Genomic DNA, 23,443 nt, shown 5'->3' on the forward strand with positions numbered 1-23,443 from the left:
ATACACAGAAAATAAGACATTTGTGATCCTGTTCCAGTTGAGTCCCATTTAACAAATGATCTTGTCATTTCTTTTTCCCATAGGGAGAAGAAAATTGAGGGACTGAATTTTATTAGATGCTTAGCTGCTTTTCATTCTGAGATACTGAACACAAAGTTGCATGAAACAAATTTTGCAGTTGTTCAAGAGGTAAACATTTTTCAGATGAGTTAAGGATTGTTAGAATAACAAAGGATAAATATGCTATGTTTATTTGACCTTTAAAATTTTTAAACAACTCTGTACCATGTGCTATAAAAGGCTTGTATTTAATTAAAGTAGTCCATGTCTTAATTTGCAACATTAAGAGAAACTTAATAGATGTTGATTCTTAGGACAAAAGATAATATATATTAAGATGTGGGGTTTTGTTTGTTTGTTTTTGAAACGGAGTCTTGCTCTGTTGCCCAGGCTGGAGTGCAGTGGTGGGATCTTGGGTCACTGCAACCTTCTCCTCCTAGGTTCAAGAGACTCTCCTGCCTCAGTGTCCGAAGTAGCTGGGATTACAGGTACACACCACCACGCCTGGCTAATTTTTGTATTTTGAGTAGAGACAGGGTTTGACCCATATTGGCCAGGCTGGTCTTAAACTCCTGAGCTCAGGTGATCCACCCACCTTGGCCTCCCAAAGTGCTGGGATTGTAGGTGTAAGCCACCACGCCCGGTTTAAGATATGTAACTTGAAGCTAGGAGTTTGAGACCAGCCGGCCCAACATGGCAAAACCCCATTTTGACTAAAAATACAAAAATTAGCCAGGCACAGTGGTGTGCACCTGTAATCCCAGCTACTCAGGTGGCTGAGGCACGAGAATTGCTTGGACCTGGGAGGCAGAGGTTGCAGTGAGCCGAAATCACGCTACTGCACTCCAGCCTGGTCGACAGAGGGAGACCCTAACTCAAAAAAAAAAAAAAAAAAAAAAAATTGTAAAATTCCTTTCCAAGTTATTATTATTGATTTTCTTGCAGAATATCAGCGAAATGTACATTTTGAATTTTTTTTAGGTGAAAAATTTACGTTCTGGAGTTTCTCGTGCTGCTGTGGTCTGTTTAAGTGATCTTTTCACTTATTTGAAAAAGAGCATGGATCAAGAGCTAGATACCACAGTAAAAGTTTTGTTGCACAAGGCTGGTGAATCAAATACATTTATAAGAGAAGATGTTGACAAAGCATTGAGAGCTATGGTTAATAATGTAACTCCTGCACGTGCAGTCGTTTCTCTTATCAATGGTGGACAAAGGTAATGTTCAAAATAACCTTGAAATGTCTTTAAACTAAAAATGAAATGTTGCAATCCGGAGTGTAGAAAAGAAACAAGCAAATCTTAGTAGTATATCCGTCAAAAAACATTTATTAAAAAGTTCCTATGAGATAAACATACTACATGCCGAATATGAAAAGAATAATGTTTTTATTATTTTTCTCATAGAATATGTATACTTCTTTTGTCCCTTGGGCACCTAACAAAATGTCTGCCACACAAAATCATCTAGGCAATTTGGATTTAGGAGCCTTACAATTATTATTTTTTTATTAATTTTTATTTCAATAGCTTTTGGGGTATAAGTGGTTTTTTGTTACATGGGTGAATTGTATAATAGTGAATTCTGAGATTTTTGTGCACCCATCGCTTGAGTAGTGTACATTGTACCTAATGTGTAGTTTTTATCCCTCGCCCACCTCCTGCTCTCCTGCTTTCTCTAAAGTTCATTATATAAAGTTCATTATATGTATCACCCTGTATGACTTTGCATACTCATAACTTAGCTGCCACTTATAGTTGAGAACATATGGTTTTTGGTGTTTCACTCCATTATTAGAATAATGGCCTCCAGCTTCATCCAAGTTGCTGCAAAAGACACTATTTTATTCATTTTAATGGCAGAGTAGTATTCCATGGTGTGTGTGTGTGTGTGTATATATATATATAAATATACACACATACATATAAAAAACATTTTCTTTATCCACTGATTAGTCAATGGGCACTTAGGTTGGTTCCACATCTTTGTAATTTTGAATTTTGTTGCTATAAACAAACATGTGCAACTATCTTTTTCACATAATGACTTTTCGTTTGGGTAGATTCCAAGTAGTAGGATTGCTATATCAAATGGTAGATCTACTTTTAGCTCAATTAAAGTTATTGTAATAACGTTACCCTATTGTTATTCCAATAATGTTATTTACATTCGTAGATCTATAACTAAATGTTTTTGTTTTGCTTTTAACTTTTGGGGAAGGGATAAGTAATGCAACTAATTTGACGTTTTAGACTCACAGGATGATTGTTGAGGAGCTGTTAAATCATTTAACTTTAAGATAGATCTTTAGCCTCGTGTGGTGGCTCACACCTGTAATCCCAGCACTTTGGGGGGCCAAGGTGAGAAGATCTCTTGAGTCCAGGAGTTCGAGACCAGCCTGGGCAACATAGTGAGACCTCATCTGTACTAAAAATAAAATCAAATTACCTGGGTGTGCTGGCACATGCCTGTGGCCTCAGCTACTTGGGAGGCTGAGGCAGGAGGTTCACTTGAACCCAGGAGGTCAAAGCTGCAGTAAGCCATGATTGCATCACTGCATTCCAGCCTCAGTGACAGAGCAAGACCCTGTCCCAAAAAACAAAACCAAAATACAAACAAACAAAAACAACCCATAGATCCATAGACTTGTTTGTATAACAAGTCTGTTTTAATTGATCATGTCTCCTTGTAGCCATTTACACATTGCTGTAAGAAGGTGTACAGCCCAGCATTTATCGGAAGTATTGGAATTTATGGAACCAGAACGTATTTTATCTGCAACAAAGGATATGGCTGAACGTATATTACCGGCTGCTGCTAAGTTTGCTCAAGACAGTTCACAAGAAACCAGGTGAATATCTGCTAATGTTTGCTAAATCTATTATTAATAAGGGCTTAAAAGCAGGAAAAGAAAGAAAGTTTAAAGAAGAATGAACTTTTTCTAAATGGAGAAGTGGGGTCCCAGGGATTGGTGCTGGGGGATGGTCTTATTTAACCAGTTTGTAAATATTCTTGAGGGAGTGCACAGTGAATTCTCCAAATTTACAGATGACACTACATACTTCTGGGTAGTGAGATGCCAAGTCACAGGGATGAACTTCTTGAAAACAGCACAAGACTGTATGAGTGGGCAGAAAAGTGGCAGAAGAACTTCATTATGGGCAAATGTAAGGTAATGCATTTAGGGGAAAATGATATATTTTCCAAGCAATCAGGTAAAATAAGGAAATAGGTACACATGAAAAATACAGGAATAAGGCTGGTCATGGTGGCTCACGCCTGTAATACCAGCACTTTGGGAGGCTGAGGCGGGTGGATCACGAGATCAGGAGTTCAAAACAAGCCTGGCCAACATGGTGAAACCCTGTCTCTACTAAAAATACAATAAAATTAGTCAGGCGTGGTGGCAGGCGCCTGTAATCTCGCTACTCTGGAGGCTGACGCAGGAGAATCGCTTGAAGCCGGGAGGCGGAGGTTGCAGTGAGCAGAGATTGCGCCATTGCACTCCAGCCTGGGTGACAGAGCGAGACGCTGTCTCAAAAAAAAAAAAAAAAAGAAAAAATACAGGAATAATGCATAACAATATATTATCCCACAAAACATGAGATATCTACAGTCTGAAAACTACACAAATTTCTGATGGTTGTACTGGGAAAACAATTTTATGAAGTTTAAGAACAGTCAGAGAAAGAACACAATAATTAAGATGTGGATGGTATAATGGCTGTGGTGGTGACAGAAATTTTCGATGTAGTCAGATGCTTATGTTAAATTTCTAGTCCCCATCATTGTTTGTCCTTAAGCAAGTTACTTAATTTCTGTTAGTCTCTGTTTCCTTGTCTATAAAATTAGAAAGGGTGGACTAGGTGACCACTAATGTCCCATATAAAATCTAAAATTTTTATAGTAATGATATATGGCTGGGTGTGGTGGCTCACGCTTGTAATCCCAGCACTTTGGGAGGTGGAGGCAGGTAGATCACCTGAGGTCAGGAGTTTGAGACCAGCCTGCGAACATGGTTAAAACCCTGCATCTACTCAAAATATAAAAATTAGCCAGGCATGGTGGCACATGCCTGTAATCCCAGCTACCTTGGAGGCTGAGGCAGGAGAATCACATGAACCTGGGAGGCGGAGGTTGCAGTGAGCTGAGATTGTGCCACTGCGCTCCAGCCTGAGAAACAGAGTGAGACTTCATCTCAAAAAAAAAAAAAAAAAGGCTGGTTGTGGTGGCTCACACCTGTAATCCCAGCACTCTGGGAGGCTGAGGTGGGCGGCTCACGAGGTCAAGAGATTGAGACCGTTCTGGCCAACACAGTGAAACCCCATCTCTACTAAAAATACAAAAATTAGCTGTGCATGGGGTCATGCGCCTGTAGTTCCAGCTACTCGGGAGGCTGAGGCAGGAGAATCTCTTCAGCCATTGCACTCTAGCCTAGAGACAGAGTGACACTCCATCTCAAAAATAATAATAATAATAATAATAATAATTTTTTAAAAGAATCTGAGTCATAAAGATTAAAAAAGTATATAAAATGTTCATCATTTTAAGACAAAGATTCTCATTACTTTAGGTATCTGGAGTTAATATTATGGAACTCATTATACCTAATGATAATACAGAAAGTAAATATATTAGTTTTCCGTTGCTGTGTAAAGTTTAACACAAATGTAGGAGCTTAAGGCAACCACAGTTTTTGGCTTAGAGTTCTTTAGGTCAGAAGTCTGGCATGGCTCACCTCAGTTCACTGCCTATGGTTTCAGAAGGCCAAAATCAAGGTGATAGCAGTGCTGGGCTTTGCCAAATTCAATTCCTTATGGTTATAAGACTGAGGTCAGCTGGGCGTGGTGGCTCACACCTATAATCCCAGCACTTTGGGAGTTGGAGACAGGTGGATCACCTGAGGTCAGGAGTTCAAGACCAGCCTAAACAACACGATGAAACCCCATCTCTATTAAAAATACAAAAATTAGCTGGGCATGGTGGCATGTGCCTATAATCCCAGCTACTCAGGATGCTGAAGCAGGAGAATCGCTTGAACCTAGGGAGTGGAGGTTGCAGTGAGTCGAGATCACACTATTGCATTCCAACCTGGGTGACAGAGTGAGACAGAGGGTTGACTCAGGCCAGAACATCCGGCCAGTAGATGGACAGCAAGTGGTCAATTGGCAAGGAGTCCAGGACAGAGACAAACTTCTCAAAAATAAAAAATAAAAAAGACTGAGGTCTGCATTTCCTTGCTGGCTGTCAGTGACCTTGCTCAGCTCCTTAACACCACTCACATTTCTTTGCATGCAACCCTCCTCTGTTTTTAAGCCAGCAATAACATGTTGTTGAGCTCCCCTTCATAGGATTTTTCAGACTTCCTCTTTTTGTACCAGTCACAGAAAGCGCTCTGCTTTTTTTTTTTTTTTGGAGACAGAGTCTTGCTCTGTCGCCCAGGTTGGAGTGCAGTGGCGCGATCTGGACTCACTGCAAGCTCCGCCTTACGGGTTCAAGCGATTCTGCCTCAGCCTCCCAAGTAGCTGGGACTACAGGCGCCTGCCACCACACCTGGCTAATTTTTTATATTTTTGGTAGAGATGAGGTTTCACTGTGTTAGCCAGGATGGCCTTGATCTCCTGACCTTGTGATCTGCCTTCCTCGGCCTCCCAAAGTGCTGGGATTATAGGTGTGAGCCACCGCACCCGGCCAGAAAGCTCTCTGCTTTTAAAGGCTCGTTTGATTAGATTAATTCCACCAGATCATGTCATTACTTTAAGGTTAACTGTACTATATGAAATAATCTTGGGAGTGATATCTTATTATATTCACAAATTTTAGGGATTGGAGCAGGACATCTTTGGGGAACCATTTTAAAGTTCTGCATATCATGTTAATGTTCAAAAAAATTCAAGAGGGTTAGATCATGATAGGCTAGTTAGGAATAAAGGATGTTCTTTTCTCCCTATCACCTTGTTAAAAAAAAAAAAAAAGATTTCTTAATGGCCATCTCATGTGCTTCTTTACTTAACCTTTCCTTGATGGCACAGTAATTCTTTCTAGCCCATTTTGTCATTTCTTGGATTCTTATTTAAAATTATAAAATTATAAAATGGTTACAATTAATTTTGGAGTTTTATATTTCTCACATTTTGTGTCCCTGGTCTCTGCTGACTTGTTTTAGCCTTTCTCATATCATTGGGCCCCCTATAATAGACCTAGAGTCCTTGACATTCCAGGCTAAACATTAGAATTGCCCTTGAAAATATAACTGATTAGGAGCTACTTATCTGGATATAGACCTTATTCTGGTTGTGGAGAAAGGTAATATTTATTCTCTGACATCACTTCTCTTTCTGCAATTTCATTACATTTGAAGGGGTCAGGTTGAGATATGTGATCTTTTTCTTTTTGGAGACAGGGTCTTGCTCTTTAGCCCAGGCTGGAGTACAGTGGTATAATCTCGGCTCACTGCTACCTCCGCCTCCTGAGCTCAAGTGATCCTCCCACCTCAGCCTCCCGAGTAGCTGGGAGGTGTGTGTCACCTGGGACTACAGATGTGTGTCACCACACCTAGCTAAGTTTTGTATTTTTTGTAGAGATGGGGTTTTGCCATGTTGCTGAAGCTGGTCTTGAACTCTTGGGCTCAAGCAGTCCACCTACCTTGTCCTCTCAAAGTGCTGGGATTATAGGTGTGAGCCACTGCGCCTGGTCAAGATGGGTGGTCTTAAGATCATCCTGTATCCATCCCATCCACAAAACCCCACAAAAGCCTGCCTTTTTCTCGTTCCTTTTTTTTTTTTTTTCCCCAAGACTCTGTCACCCAGGCTACAGTGCAGTGGTGCGATCTCGGTTCACTGCAGCCTCCACCTCACAGGTTCAAGTGATTCTCATGCCTCAGCCTTCTGAGTAGCTGGGATTATAGGCATGTGCCACCATGCCTGGCTAATGTTTGTATTTTTAGTAGACACGGGGTTTCGCCATGTTGGCCAGGCTGGTCTCTAACTCCTGGCCTCAAGTGATCCGCCTGCCTTGGCCTCCCAAAGTGCTGGGATTACAGGTGTGAGCCACCACGCCCAGCCTCTTCTCTGGTCCTTTCTGTGCCATATATTCCAAGTTGCGAGTAAAAGTGTAACTGTGATTTATTTTAGGGCCCGGCCTCCTTGAAGATTAATAGTGTGGTACTGTTCTGAAGTAGTATAAGACATCTGTGTGCTAAAATATCTCCAGTATGCACTTTCATGATATCTGAATTTCTACCCTTAGAATCATTGGGCTTAAAGTATTATGCTAAGATGATTATTTTAAAATTCATATAAGGCCGGGCGTGGTGGCTCACGCTTGTAATCCCAGCACTTTGGGAGGCCGAGGCAGGCGGATCACGAGGTCAGGAGATCGAGACCATGGTGAAACCCCGTCTCTACTAAAAATACAAAAAATTAGCCGGGCATGGTGGTGGGCACCTGTAGTCCCAGCTACTCGGAGAGGCTGAGGCAGGAGAATGGCGTGAACCCGGGAGGCAGAGCTTGCAGTGAGCCAAGATCGTGCCACTGCACTCCAGCCTGGGCGACAGAGCGAGACTCCATCTCAAAAAAAATAAATAAATAAATAATAATAAAATAAAAAAAAATTCATATAAATAAAAAAACCTAGTTTTTGAGATTATTACCTTTATTAACATATCAGTCACAATTTTATCAGCTAACCTTGGGTGTATTTTAGGTAGTAAAGAATAGGATTTTGAAGAATCAGAACCCTGGTAAGTTTTGGCTAGGGAAAAACAGAGAGTGAGAAATACGGGACCTAGGGAGGGTTTACTCAGGCCAGAACATCCGGCCAGTAGGTGGACAGCAAATGGTCAATGGGCAAGGAGCCCAGGACGGATGAAAACTTCATAATTTTTCCAAATGCCGGCATTGATATGGACCTTGGGGTGCCTGAAAAATAGAATCAAAGCTTTTGTCTCTCCATCTGGCACATGGCAGAAGGATTTGAAGACAGTGACTTTAAAGGGGGATTATGGGAGCATCCCAATGAATGCTTTTTTTTTTTTTTTTTTTGAGACACAGTCTCACTCTGTTGCCCAGGCTGGAGTGCAATGGCGTGATCTCGGCTTACTGCAACCTCCACCTCCTGGATTCAAATGATTTTCCTGCCTCAGCCTCCTGAATAGCTGGGATTACCTGAGCACGCCAAAACATCTGGCTAATTTTTGTATTTTTTTAGGAGAGATGGGGTTTCATCATGTTGGCCAGGCTGATCTCTAACTCCTGACCTTGTGATCCACCTGCCTTGGCCTCCCAAAGTGCTGGGATTACAGGCGTAAGCCACTGTACCAGGCCACAGATGCTTCTTAACTTAAAATGAGGTTATATCCCAATAAACCCATCATGAATAGGAATTAATCATAAACCAAAAGTGCATTTAATACACCTAACCTACCAAACATCATAACATAGCCAAGCCTTACCTTAAACATGCTGAGAACACTTACATTAGCCTACCCTTGGACAGAATCATCTGGCAACACAGTACATTGTAGAGTATGGTGATCATATGGCTGACTGGGAGCTGTGGCTCGCTGCTGCTGCCCAGCATCTTGAAAGAGTGTCATACTGCATATGACTAGCCATGGAAAAAATCAAAATTCAAAGTATGGTTTCCACAGAGTCGTATCTCTTTCACACTATTATAAAGTTGAAAATTGTAAGTCGAAACGTTGTAAGTCGGGGACCATGTATACCCTGTAGGGTATCCTATACAGTTAGCATATCTATATTTTGGTGGTTATTTAAAATAGGGATGGTAATCTTGATGTTTGATAGGTGTTTTTTTTCTATTGAAACAATGCATCTAAGGTCAGAAACTGAGCTTATTAATGTCTAAAAAGTAATATACCTATTTTTCAAATACTCATAGGTATTATGGTCGAAAGATGCTGTTCTTCATGATGTGTCATCCTAACTTTGAAAAAATGCTTGAAAAGCATGTCCCATCTAAAGATTTGCCATATATTAAGGACACTGTTAGAAACTTACAGCAAAAGGTATGTGGAAAAAGTTTGTTTTATAAACAACTTTATAAGCAAAGCTTGTTTTTACATCCAGGTAAAGGATAGGAATAGTTATTTATTTGATTATTTCTCTGTTAATCATTTGGACTATATCTGCAATAGCATTTCAACAGTTACAATACTAAGTAGACGTACATATTGTCAAGTCTTGGAAGTAAATGTTTATTGCACAGAAGCTTGATGTTTGGTAGAATATAGTTTGGCTTATTGGAGTTAACAAGACATGGGTTTGAATTGCAGCTCTAACAGTTAGCAATTGTGTAACTTACACATGCCTCTTCCTTTCTCTAACTAGAATTCTCACTTTATAAAATGAGGTTAATAATGTTTACCATGTTTAGTCCCTGCTTTATTTACCTTGTATGTTCCACTATTAGAGCTATTACCACACTGCAGAATATTTATAGGGAGCTCCGTGGGGGTAAGTGCAATGTCTTTTTTTTTTGAGACAGAGTCTTGCTCTGTCACCAGGCTAGAGTGCAGTGGCGTGATCTTGGCTCACTGCAACCTCAACCTCTCAGGTTCAAGCGATTTTCCTGCCTCAGCCTCTCGAGTAGCTGGGATTACAGGCACCCGCCACGACGCTCAGCTAATTTTTTGTATTTTTTAGTAGAAACGGGGTTTCACCATGTTGGCCAGGCTTGTCTTGAACTCCTCACCTCAGGTGATCTGCCTGCCTCGGCCTCCCAAAGTGCTGGGATTACAGGTGTGAGCCAATGCGCCCAGCCATGCCATGTCTTATTTGTCCTGGTAGATAATGGGAATTCAGTAATGTCTGCGAAATGAGTGACGGAGAGAATACCAAGTGAAATAAAATATGAAAAGTAATCTATTTTTATATTATTTTAAAAATATGTTTAATTTAATAAAGTAAAATTTTTCTATTGTAATTTATGTCATTTCTCTCTGATGACCTTGGGATAAGGACTCACTTATGAAGGAATAATATTACAAAGATAATGTAGCAATAGACATTTTAGAGCATTTTTTTCTGCCCATTGAGCTTGAAGGTTTCAGCTTAGTTCATATTAGAACTTATTAATATAACCATGCAAAAAAACATAATCTGACTAAAATGAAGCAGATTGCATCTGTGAGTCTTTCCAATACAGGAAAGGTTTTAAATAGTTCTCATCAAAATGTTTATTCTCACACTCATAATGTTGCATAGGAGCAACAGTGTTCAGTGTTTATGGACTGTGTTCATATATTCTACATAGATTTTAAGCTTTAAGAAGAGTAGTTACAAAATATAGCGTATTATTATTATTATTTTTTTTTTTTAAACAGAGTCATGCTCTGTCGCTCAGGCTGGAGTGCAGTGGCATGATCTTAGCTCACTGCAACCTCTGCCTCTGGGTTCAAGGGATTCTCCTGCCTCAGCCTCCCTAATAGCTAGGATTACACCACCATGCCCAGCTAGTTTTTGTGCTTTTAGTCAAGACAGGGTTTCCCCATGTTGGCCCGGCTGGTATCGAACTCCTGACCTCAGATGATCCACCTGCCTCAGCCTCCCAAAGTGCTGGGATTACAGGTGTGAGCCATCGCACCCAGCCCAAAATACAGCATACTAATTTTTAGTTTTTAACTCGTTTTTACAAGTCAATATGTATTTTCCCATTAGTCACGTATTTTGTTAATTTACTGCTAACTACCAGGTGTTTTATGCATCTCACACTCTTTAAAGCATACCAGATTATTAAAATACTTTCCATCTTAAAAGATCAGTGATGCCTACTTCGAAAATTACTTTGTGTAAGTTATTTCACTACTAGTTTTAAAACGTGTATTATACTAATTTTATATTTACTTGCAGGGTTTGGGGGAGATACCATTAGATACTCCTTCAGCAAAAGGAAGACGATCTCATACTGGCAGTGTTGGAAATACAAGATCATCATCTGTTTCTAGAGATGCTTTCAATTCCGCTGAAAGGTAAGATGATGTAATACTCCTCATCAGAGAAATTACTCCCTTGTGATGGTAGTCTCATTTGGATGTTTTCAGAAACCACCCCAGGGGTATTTGCCAAAATTTAATGGAGTTTTAAAAGTTTGGTTAGTATCCAGAAAGTGTGAGATTAGATTAGATTTAATCTAATTAGATTTAATGAGGCAATTATATATTTACAGCAACTTGCTTTTATTTGCACTAGACATTAGCAATGCTTTAGTGTTATTGAACTTGTCGATGTTAGGCCTATTTTGGACAACCCTGATTAATTTTTAAAAAATTTATAGCCTTTATTTTTCCCCCGAATGTAAAGTAATACATAATTATGGTTAAAGGGGAAAAAAAACCTTTACAAAATGAAAGCATTACAAGGATTCGGAAGGCCAGAAACGGTGGCTTACACCTGTAATCCAAGCACTTTGGGAGGCTGAGGCAGGCAGAATTGTTTGAGCTCAGGAGTTCAAGATCAGCCTGGGCAGCATGGCAAACCCTGTCTCTACCAAAAAAATACAAAAATTAGCCCGGCCTGGTGGTTTTTGTTACCTGTGCTTTTGAGGTCTTAGCCATCAATTATTTACCTAGACCAATGTCCAGAAGAGTACCGCCTAGATTTTCTTCTTGTATTTTTATAAATGTAGGTCCCAAATTTAAGTCTTTAATCCATTTAGTTGATTTTTATATAAGGTGAGAGATACTGTTTCATTCTGCATATGGCAATCTAATTTTTTCAGCATCATTTATTAAAAAGAGTGCTCTTTCCTCCATGTATGTTCTTGTCAGCTTTGTCAAAGATCAGTTGATTGTAGATATGTGGCTTTATTTCTGGGTTCTCTATTCTGTTCCATTAATGTATGTATCTGTTTTTAGACTAGTACCATGTTGTTTGGGTTTTATAGCCTTATAGTGTGATTTGAAGCCAGGTAATGTGATGCCTCAGCATTGTTGGTTTTGCTTAAGGTTGCTTTGGCTGGCTGGGTGCCGTGGCTCACACCTGTAATCCCAGCACTTTGGGATGCTGAGGTGGGCAGACCATGAGGTCAGGAGTTCGAGACCAGCCTGGGCAACATAGTGAAACCCCGTCTCCAGTAAAACTACAAAAAAATTAGCCGGGCTTGGTGGAGGGTGCCTGTAATCCCAGCTACTTGGGAGGCTGAGGAGGAGAATTGCTTGAATCTGGGAGGCGGAGGTTGCAGTGAGCTGAGATCGCGCCATTGGATTCCAGCCTGGGCAGAGTGAGACTCCATCTCAAAAAAAAAAAAAAAAAAAAAAAAAAAGATTACTTTGGCTACTTGGGCTCTTTTTTTGTTCCAAAAAAAGGTTCAGTGAGCCATGAATTTTAGGATTGTTTTTTCTAAGTCTGTGATAAATGATATTAGTATTTTGATAGGGATTGCTTTCAAACTGTAGACTGCTTTTGGCAGTATGGTCATTTTAATTATTCTGATCCATGAACCTGGGATGTTTTTCCATTTGTTTGTGTCATCTACAACTTCTTTTGTCAGCGTTTTTTAGTTTTCCTTGTAGAGATCTTTTACCTCCTTGCTTAAAAATATACTCCTAGGTATTTTATTTATTTTTTAGCTATTATAAGTGGGATTGCCTTCTTGATTTGTTTCTCAGCTTATTCCTTTTTGGTATACAGAAATGCTATTGATTTTTTAAAGTTGATTTTGTATCTTGACACTTTACTGAATTCGCTTATCAAATCTAAGAGTCTTTTGGTGGAGTCTTTGGGGTTTTCTAGATATAAGATCATATCATCAGCAAACAGGGATAATTTTACTTTTGCAGTTGGGTGCCTTTTATTTTTTTCTCTTGCATGATTACTTTATCTAGGACTTAAAGTACTGTGTTGAATAGAAGTGGTGAAAGTTGGCATCCTTGACTTGTTCCAGTTCTTGGAATGCTTTCAACTTTTTCCTGTTTAGTATGATGTTGGCTGTGGATTTATTGTATATGGCCTTTATTATGTTGAGGTATGTTCCTTCTGTGCCTATTTTGTTGAGGATTTTTATCATGAAGTGATGATGAATTTTATCAAATGCTTTTTCTGCTTACTTTGAGATAATCATATGGTTTTTGTCCTTAGCTGTGTTTGTGTGATGTATCATATTTTTTTAATTCCGTGTGTTGAACCATCCTTGCATCCCTGGCATAAAACCCAATTGATCCTGATATTTTATCTTTTTGATGTGCTGTTGTTGCTAGTATTTTGTTGAGGATTTTTACATCTATATTTTTAGGGGATGTTAGTCTGTAGCTTTTGTCTCTTGTTGTGTCTTTGCCTTGTTTTGATATCAGGGTGATATTGGCCTCATAGAATAATTTAGGGCAGATTCCCCCTCTGCAATTTTTGGAAAGTTTCGGGATGATTGGTATAAGTTTTTGTTTTATTTATTTATTTATTTATTTATTTATTTATTTATTTATTTATTTATTGTACATTTGGTAGAATTCAACTGTGAACCCATCTTGTCCTGTGGGGTTTTTTTGCTTACTGGTTCATTCTCACTACTCACTGGTTTGTTCAGGATTTCTGTTTCTTCCTGGTTCAATCTTGGGAGGGTGTATGTTTCCAGGAATTGAAATGTAGTTGCTCATAATAGTCTCTGATGATCCCTTGTTTATTCTGTTGTATCAGTCGTAATGTCTCCTTTCTGATTTTGTTTATTTGGATCTTCTGTCTTAAGCTAGCTAGTGATTTATTAATTTTATCTTTTTGAAGAACCAGTTTTTCAATTCATTGATGAATTTTGGGGGGTATGGGGGTTATTTCATTTAGTTCTTGTCTGATCTTTGTTACTTATTTTGTTTGGCTAACCTCAGTGGTTTGTTTTATTATGGTTTTTCTAGTTTCATGAAGTGTGATGTTAAGTTGTGATCTTTTTACTTTTTTTTTGGTTTTGTAGAGACAGGGTCTCACTCTGTTGCCTAGGGTGAAGTGTAGTAGCATCATCATAGCCCACTGCAGCCTCAAATTCTTAGGCTCAAGCAATCCTCCTGCCTCAGCCTCACAAAGTGCTTTCTACTTTTTTCATGTAGGCATTTAATGCTATAAATTTCCCTCTTAACACTGCTTTTGCTGTATCCCACAGGTTTTGGTATGTTGTGTTTCCTTTTTAATTTACTTCAAAAAATGTTTTAAATTTTTGTCATTGACTCTATGGTCGTTCAGGAGTATGTTGTTTAATTTCCATGTATTTGTATAGTTTCTAAATTTCCTCTTGATATTGATTTCTAGTTTTATTCCATTGTGGTCTAAGAAGATACTTGATTTGATTTCAGTTTTTAAAAATTTGTTGGGACTTATTATGAGACCTAACATATGGTCTGTGTTGAAGAATGCTCCATGTGCTGATGAGAAAGATGTATATTCTGCAGTTTTGAGGTCAAATGTTCTGTAAATGTTTGTTAAGTACATTTGGTCTAAAGTCCAATTTAAGTTCAGTGTTTCTTTGTTAATTTTCTGTCTCAATAATCTGCCTAGTACTGTGAGTGGAATGTTCAAGTCCACACTCAAAACAGGATTGTTTTGCTGTCTCTTTCTTTAGGTCTAGTAAATATTTGTTTTATGAATCTAGGTGATCCAGTGTTAGGTGCATATATATTTGGGATTGTTATAGCTTCTTGCTGAATTCATCCCTTATCATTATCATCCCTTCTTTGTCTTTTTTTTTTCAACTGTTTTTGATTTGAAGGTTGTGTTATCTGATGTAAGCATAGCTACACCCGATCACTTTTGGCTTCCATTTATGTAGAGTATCTTTTTTTTTTTTTTTTGAGACGATGTCTCACACAATTGCCCAAGCTGGAGTGCAGTGGCACGATCTCAGTTCACTGCAGCCTCCACCTCCCAGGTTCAAGGGATTCTCCTGCCTCAGCGTCCCTAGTAGCTGGGACTATAGGCACGCGCCATCATGCCTGGCTAATTTTTGTAGTTTTAGTAGAAACGGGGTTTCACTGTGTTGGCCAGGCTGGTCTTAAACTCCTGACCTCATGATCCATCCGCGTTGGCCTCCCAAAGTGCTTGGATTACAGGTGTGAGCCACCGTGCCCAGCCTAGAATATCTTTTTCTACCCTTTTAATTTTAGTCTATGTGTCTTTTCAGCTAGAGTGAGTTTTTTATAAGCAGCATATAGTTGGATCATGTTTTTTATCCAGTTTGCCAATCTGTAACTTTTAAGTAGAGCATTTAATCCATTTGCATTCAAGGTTAATATTGATATGTGAGAATTTGTTCCTGTCATATTGTTAAGTGTTATCTCCCTGTTTTATAAATTATTTGTTTTTTTCTTTTTCTCTGTTTGTTTTTGTGGTTTGGTGGAATTCTGTCATGTTGCCATTTGATTCCTTTCTCTTCCTCCTTTATATGATTGCTTTATTTGACCTATGAGTTTTATACTTTCTTATGTTCTTATGATAGCAAATATCGACCTTTGTTTCCATGTTTAGGACCCATTTGGGTATTTCTTATAGGGCCAGTCTAGTGATGACAAAGTGTACTAACATTTGCTTATTTCAAAATTATTACTACGACCTCTTTGTTCTGTTTTTAAATATATTTTATTTTATTTTTATTTTATTTTATTTTATTTTACTTTATTTGAGACAAGGTCTGGAATGCAGTGGTGTGATCACATCTCACCACAACCTCGACCTCCTGGGTTCAAGCAATCCTGTTTCAGCCACTGGAGTAGCTGGGACCACAGGTGCATTCCACCATGCCTGGCTAATATGTTGCCCAGGATGGACTCAAACTCCTGGGCTTCAGGGATCCTCCCACATTAGCTTTCCAAACTGCTGAGATTACAGGCATGAGCCACCACATCTGGCTTTAAATATATTTTAAACACTATTGGCTGGGTGCAGTGGTATGCACCTGTAATCCTAGCACTTTGGGAGGCTGAGGTGGATGGATTGCCTGAGCTCAGAAGTTCAAGACTGGCCTAGGCAACATGGAGAAACCCTGTTTCTACTAAAAATACAAAATATTAGCTGGACGTGATGGCGCATGCCTGTAATCCCAGCTACTCGGGAGGCTGAGGCAGGAGAATCCTTTGAACCCAGGAGGTGGAGGCAGAGGTTGCAGTGAGCTGAGATTGCTCCATTGCACTCCAGCCTAGGTGACAGAGTGAGACTCTGTCTCAAAAAAACAAAACAAAACAAAACAAGAAAACAAAAAAAAGAAAAACGCTATTGAAAAATTATATGAATACATCATATTCATAGTATACATAGGTATCTCTCATATTTTCTGTATTTGTATATCTTTGAAATATTTCATAAACTAAAATAATGACATAAAAAATAAAGATGTATGTGAAAATATACGCTTTGGGACCTTGATATTTTAAGTACAGCCCACAAAACAGCCACATTGGCATCACCTAGGAGCTTTTTAGAAATGCAATTTTTTTTTTTTTTTTGAGATGGAGTCTCGCTCTGTCGCCCAGGCTGGAGTGCAGTGGCATGATCTCGGCTCACTGCAAGCCCCGCCTCTCGGGTTCATGCCATTCTTCTGCCCCAGCCTCCCAAATACCTGGGACTACAGGCACCCGCCACCACGCCTGGCTAATTTTTTTTTTTTTTTTTTTTTGTATTTTTAGTAGAGACAGGGTTTCACCGTGTTAGCCAGGATGGTCTTGATCTCCTGACCTCGTGATCTGCCCATCTCGGCCTCCCAAAGTGCTGGGATTACAGGCGTGAGACACCGTGCCCGGCCTTTTTTTTTTTTTTTTCTGAGACGGAGTCTTACTCTGTCACCCAGGCTGGAGTGCAGTAGCAGGATCTCAGCTCACTGCAACCTCCGCCTCTTGGGTTCCAGTGATTCTCCTGCCTCGGCCTCCTAAGTAGCCGGGACTACAGGCGTGTGCCACCACACCCCACTAATTTTTGTATTTTTTGTAGTGACAGGATTTCACCATGTTGGCCAGACTGGTCTTGAACCCCTGACCTCAGGTGATCCACCCACCTCGGCCTCCAGAAGTGCTAGGATTACAGACATGAGCCACCACACCGAGCCAGAAATGCAAAATGCTATTCTCCTTCCAGACCTACTAAATAAGAATTGGCAATTTTTCTACCTTGATATTATATAATCTCATAAGATCCTGGATCAGATATCTTGGTCAAAAAATGCTTTTTGGAACCCATTAAAAAATGCTTTCTTAACATCCATTCAGAGCATACTGTGTGGGAGGCCTTTTCCTAACACTTAAGTTATTTCATAGATATTTCTCAAGTTGGGTTTATCTGATATTTTCTCACAATTAGAAGAAGTTATGCAAGAACACCACAGAAGTGATGTTGTACCCTTCTCACTGTATTACATCACAAGGTACATGATGTTGTTATATCTTACTACTAATAACTTTGATCATTAGCTTATGGTGGTTTCTGCTAGGCACTGTACTATTTTTCCCTTTTTAGTTAATAGATATCTTTGGAAACTTTGAGACTGTGTAAATATCCTGTTTCTCATACATATGCCCACTGATTTCATCCACCACTGAGAAATTTTGCCTACAGCAGTTAGTGCATGGTTTTTTGCCTAATAATGATCTATTTTCTTGATTTCTTCTACATTCATTGGTTTATTTTTTTCTTTACAGAAAAACTGTTCCATTTCCTTCATATGTTTATTTATAGAAATATTCATTTATATTCGTGAAGACTAATGGATTTCTATTTTATTCTGTGGGGTATAATAGAATACTGTCATTATTTCCCTCTTCAAATGGGTCTAGCTTTAGGAGCTCCCTGAGGTTGGCTGCTGTGCTTTTACAACATGCCCCATCCATTTACTTTCTGTCAGCAAATGATTCTCCAGGATCTTCTTGTATTTCATTTCCTCCTTTCAAATCTGTGTGCTTCTAATTTATTTTTCCTACCTTAATACTATAGTGGTTAGAATATCAAATATAATGTTAAATAGAAGTAATAACAGACATCTTTACCTTATTCCTGATCTTTGAGACAAAATGTTCAGCATTTCACCATTGTATATGATATTAGCTGTAGGTTTCATAGCAAGCTCTTTATCAAATTAATGAAGTTTCCTTCTAGTTTGTGAGGTTTTAATCATGAATGGGTGTTGAATTTTTCTCAAATGCCCTTCCAGCATCTATTAAGATAATTATATTTTTTGTTTATTTTGTTACTATTGTGACTTGTGTTAAATGTTAAAAATGATAACTTGTATTCCTTGGATTAGCCCCACTTGGTGATGATGATGTGTCATATTTTTAATATATTACTGGGTTTTATTTACTAAAATTATTTAAGTATTTTTGTGTCTATAATCATGAGGTCTTTAGTTTCCTTGTCTTAGAATGTCTTTGGATTTGGTATTGGGATAATGCTGAATAATCCCTTGTGGTTTCTTCTTCAGTACAGGTGCTATTTAGAAGTGTGTTTAATTTTCAAATATTTGGAGATTTTCTAAATATCATTTTGTTAATTATTTTAAATTTCGTTCTGCTCTGTCATTGAACATGCTCCATAGGATTCTAGTTCTTTTAAACTTCTTGAGACTTGTTTTATGGCCCAGCATGTGTTCTATATTAGTGACTATTTTATATCTACTTGAAAGAATGTACATTCTGCTCTTGTTGAATGTAGCATTCTATAAAATGTCAGTTATGTTAAGTCGGTTGTTATTCAAGTGTTCTATAATCTTACTGATTTTTTTCTACTTGTTCTATCAATTGCTGAGATAGGAGTATTGACATCCCCAACGTATTTGTGGATTTATTTATGCTTTCTGTTGTATCACTTTTTGCTTCATGTATTTTGATCCACTGTGATTACGTTTAAATACATTGAGGATAGTTGTGACTTTCTGACAAATTGGTCCTTTTGTCATTATGAAGTACCTTTATCGCTGGTAATTTCTTTGTCCTGAAGTCTATGTTAGTACACTATTTTAGTTTTCTTTTGATAGAAGATTTGCATGGTATGTCTTTCTTTAAATTACAGTGTTACGGAGATGTAATTCACCTACTATATAATTCATCTATTTAAGACATGCAATTCAATGTTTTTTAGTACACATGGTGTCCAACCTAGGATGGTTCAACTTACGATTTTTCAACTTTACAATGGTGCAAAAGCAGTATGCATTTAGTACAGCAGAAACTATACTTTGAGTATTCATACAATCATTCTGTTTTTCACTTTCAGTATAATATTTAATAAATTATTCATTATAAAATAGGCTTTGTGGTAGATTATTTGCCCCAGTATAGGATAATGTAAGTGTTCTGAACACGTTTAAGGTAGGCTACACTAAGCTATGATGTTCAGTAGGTTAGATGTATTGAATGCATTTTTGACTTAAGATATTTTCAACATACAGTGGGATTATCAGGATGTAACTCCATTGCAAATCGAGGAGCATGAGTATATTCAATGAGTTGTGTAACTGTTATCATAATTTTAGAATATTTTTGTCACCTTAAAAGAAATCTCATACTTATTAGCAGTCATTCCCCATTTCTCAACAATCTTCCCTTCCCCAGCCCTAGGCAGTCTGTCTTCTGTTTCTATGGATTTGCTTATTCTGGACATTTCATATAAAGGGAATCATATGATATGTGGTCTTTTGTGACTGGCTTCTTATACTTAACGTTTATGTTAAGGCTTATCCTTTTTTTTTTAATCAAAATGTCAAGGGCTATTCCATGTTATAGCATTTATCAATACTTCATTTTTATGGGCAAATACTATTCCATTCATCCATATATGGATATAGCACACATTGTTTATCCGTTCATCAGTTTGGTTTTGTTGTGGACATATGTTTTCAGCTCTCTTGGATGTGTAGGAGTGGAATTGCTGGATCATATGGTAGCGCTATGTTTAATCTTTTGAAGAACCCAGCAGAAAGTTTTTCCAAAGTGCTACCATTTTACATCTCACCAGTAGTGTAAAAGGGTTCCAATTTTTTCACATTCTCACCTTGTGATTATTTCAGTGGCTATAAACTAGTATCTCATTTGACAAAGTTTTTTTTTTTTTTGGAGACAGAGTCTCGCACTGTCGCCCAAGCTGGAGTACAGTGGCGTGATCTCACTGCAACCTCTGCCTCCCAGGTTCAAGCAGTTCTCCTGCCTCAGCCTCCCGAGTAGCTGGGACTATAGGCATGTGCCACCACGCCCAGCTAATTTTTGTATTTTTAGTAGAGACAGGGTTTCACGATGTTGGCCAGGATGGTCTCCATCTCTTGACCTTGTGATCCGCCCACCTTGGCCTCCCAAAGTGCTGGGATTACAGGTGTGAGCCACTGGCTCCTGGCTCGACAAAGATTCTTCTTGACCAAACTGTAGACATGCTCCTCTGAGCCCTATTTTCAATTCGGCCTTGACCCTGGGCTCTGTCCTTGGCCTGCCTAACCCAGTCTTAGCGAGGTATCCTGATAGCTCATCTCTCCTTCCTTTGATATGTTATCACCCTTGATATCTGATCAAGTTCCTCACCCCCCCACCTTTGATGTATAAGTCTTTGGCCTTCCTTTAGCATGCATCTTATTAGGCCAGTTTTGCAAGAAACTTCCTATTTTTTAATGTCTCCTCTTAGTAATTTTCTATCCACTGACCCCCACCCCCAACTCTGGTTGTGGGCCATAAATCCCTATCTGTCTTTCCTGTAGTCAGAGTTGAGAACAGTTGTTCTCTCTTATTGTAGTAGTCATGGTCCCTCTTGAATAAAGTCTTTCTTACAATTTTAACAAGTGTGAAAATAATTTTTCTTTAATGCATTGTGGTTTTTGGTTGTATTTCCTGGTATGTCTTCTTAATTAAAAAATATATATTTTATTAATTTTTAATAAAAAGAGATGGGGTCTTGCTATGTTGCCCAGGCTGGTGTCGACTCCTGGGCTCAAGTAATCCTCCAGCCTCAGTCTTCCAAAGCGCTGGGATTATAGGTGTAAGGCACCATGCCCAGCTTATGTCTTTTTAAAGAGCGTTTTTCTAGGCAGTACGTGACTCGGTCTTGTCTTTTTTGAGGCAGGGTCTTGCTCTGTCATCCAGGCTGGAGTGCAGTGACGTGATCATGGCTCACTACAGCCTCGACCTCCCAGGGCTCAAGTGTCCTCCCACCTTAGCCTCCCGAGTACCTGGGACTACAAGCCCATGCCACCCCTACCCTGCCACTCAGCTAGTTTTCTGTATTTTTTGTTCAGATGAGGTCTCAATTTGTTGCCCAGGTTGGAGTCTTGTCTTATTACCAATGTAACAGTCTCTGCTTTTTGTTTGTTTGTTTGTTTGGTTTTTTTTTTTTTTTTTTGAGACGGAGTCTTGCTCTGTTGCCCATGCTGGAGTGCAGTGGCGCGATCTCGGCTCACTCCAAGCTCCGCCTCCCGGGTTCATGCCATTCTCCTGCCTGAGCCTCCGAAGTAGCTGGGACTACAGGCGCCCGCCACCACGCCCAGCTAATTTTTTGTATTTTTAGTAGAGACAGGGTTTCACCGTGTTAGCCAGGATGGTCTCAATATCCTGACCTCGTGATCTGCCCGCCTCAGCCTCCCAAAGTGCTGGGATTATAGGCATGAGCCACTGCTCCCGGCCCCAGTCTCTGCTTTTTAATCAAGGTATTTGACCATTTAGTTTTAAAGTAGTTATTCACATGGTTGAGTTTAAGCCTCTCATTTTGATAGTGTTTTTCTATTTGTCTTAAATTTTCTGTTTCTTTTTCTTCTTTTTGTGCTTGGTATAAGATTGATTGAGAGGTAGGGGGTGTGAGTGTGTGTGCGTGCATTTTGGTATTTCATGTATTTCCTTCATTAGCTGTATCTTTTTGTTCCTTTTTTAAAGTGGTTGATCTAGACTTTATAATATTATAATGTGCATCTTTACTGTCTCACAGTATACTTTCAAATAGTATTAGACCACTTTAAGTATAATGTAAGAACCTTACAGTATACTTACATTGAGCTTACTTGCAGTTGCCAAGATCGTGCCACTGCACTCCAGCCTGGGTGACAAAGTGAGACTCTTTCTCAAAAATAAATTAAAAATTAAAAAAATAAAATAGATAGATAGAAAGATAGAGTGAGACTCTGCATCTAAAATAGATAGACAGACAGATTGACCAACGAACCTACCTGTCACTTTGCATGACTCTTTAGTTTCAAAAGGATGATCATCTTAACAGGGGTGTCCAATCTTTTGCTTCCCTTACCACATTGGAAGAAGAAGAATTGTCGTGGCCACACATAAAATACACCAGCACTAATGATAGCTGATGAGCTAAAAAACAAAACAAAACAAAAAAACACAAAAGAAAAACCATTCACATATACACAAAAATCTCATAATGTTTTAAGAAAATTTGTGAATTTGTGTTAGGCTGCATTCAAAGGTGTCCTGGGCCACATGCGACCTGCAGACCATGGGATGGACAAGCTGGATCTACCACATTGAGTTACCCCTTTATAGCCATGAAAAATATTATGCTATGAATACTGTCATTGCCATAGTAATTCCTGCTGGTCCCTAGTTTCTCATTGTCCCATGCGTGTTCTCACGGATACTTTGCAGGAAAGAGTTAACATAACAGGGCCCACGACTGCTATTCTTAGAAAGGCCTTCTTAGAGAGATTGGCCATTGGTTGACATCTGGGAACTTAGGTTTTGGAAAGGTTTCAACTATTCCTCATAAGAGTGGTTCACTTAATCTTCTATGGAGGATGGGTTTTTTGAAAGACGTTCAAGGTAATTTATCTAGATCTCAACGGGCAAGGAAGCTGTTCAGAAAAAAGTTAACATTGCAGTCTCAAGACTGCTATCCCTAAAAAAGGCTGCTTGCAAGGTTAGCTCTTCGCTGACATGGGAAACTAGGATTTCAAGAGGATTCCCACTATGCCCTAACTGATAAGATAGTTTACTGTGCCTAAATTGTTTGGGCAAACAATATGGTTTATGCTGGAGGCCTGGTTTCGTACTGGGAATCTGGAATTTTGGTATGTCCTAGGCAGACAGTCCCTACATTAACAGCTCCCAGTGAAAACTCTGGACCTGAGGCCTCTAATAAGCTTATTTGATAGACAACATTTCACATATGTTGTCGTAACTCATTGCTGAAGGAATTGTGTTCTGTGTGACTGTACTGGGAAGGGACTCTTAAAAGCTTAGATCTGGGTTCCTCTGGTCTTTGACTTGTGCACCTGTTCCCTCGGCTGATTTTGTTTGGTATCCTTCTGCTGTAATACATTTTAGCCATGAGTAAAACTATAGGCTAACTCTTACGAGTCTTCCTAGCAAATATCCAAATCCAGGGGAGATCCCGGGGACCCCAAAGACAGATACCGTGGCTATGGGTTAGCCACAGTTTTCTGTATTTTATGCATTTTGGAAAATGAATGCATAATGAGA

General features: G+C 39.0%; 1 protein-coding gene across 5 annotated transcripts in view; it reads left to right on the forward strand.

Moving 5' to 3' along the window:
• TOGARAM1 (TOG array regulator of axonemal microtubules 1) overlaps nucleotides 1-23,443 on the forward strand; it is a 111,731-nt gene that overhangs the window by 77,546 nt on the left and 10,742 nt on the right. For 4 of the 5 annotated variants that reach the window (XM_032135160.2, XM_032135161.2, XM_058429503.1 and 1 more), the window contains 5 exons: nucleotides 84-189; nucleotides 1,042-1,277; nucleotides 2,753-2,911; nucleotides 8,962-9,088; nucleotides 10,932-11,050. In XM_032135160.2, the coding sequence (XP_031991051.1) occupies nucleotides 84-189; nucleotides 1,042-1,277; nucleotides 2,753-2,911; nucleotides 8,962-9,088; nucleotides 10,932-11,050 (747 nt within the window). Of the gene's footprint in view, nucleotides 1-83; nucleotides 190-1,041; nucleotides 1,278-2,752; nucleotides 2,912-3,108; nucleotides 3,233-8,961; nucleotides 9,089-10,931; nucleotides 11,051-23,443 lie in introns of those variants that run through there. The other variant, XR_009210261.1, reaches the window with a different exon arrangement.

The sequence above is a fragment of the Hylobates moloch genome, unplaced genomic scaffold (assembly GCF_009828535.3).
Source record: "Hylobates moloch isolate HMO894 unplaced genomic scaffold, HMol_V3 SCAFFOLD_16, whole genome shotgun sequence".
Lineage (NCBI taxonomy): Eukaryota > Metazoa > Chordata > Mammalia > Primates > Hylobatidae > Hylobates > Hylobates moloch.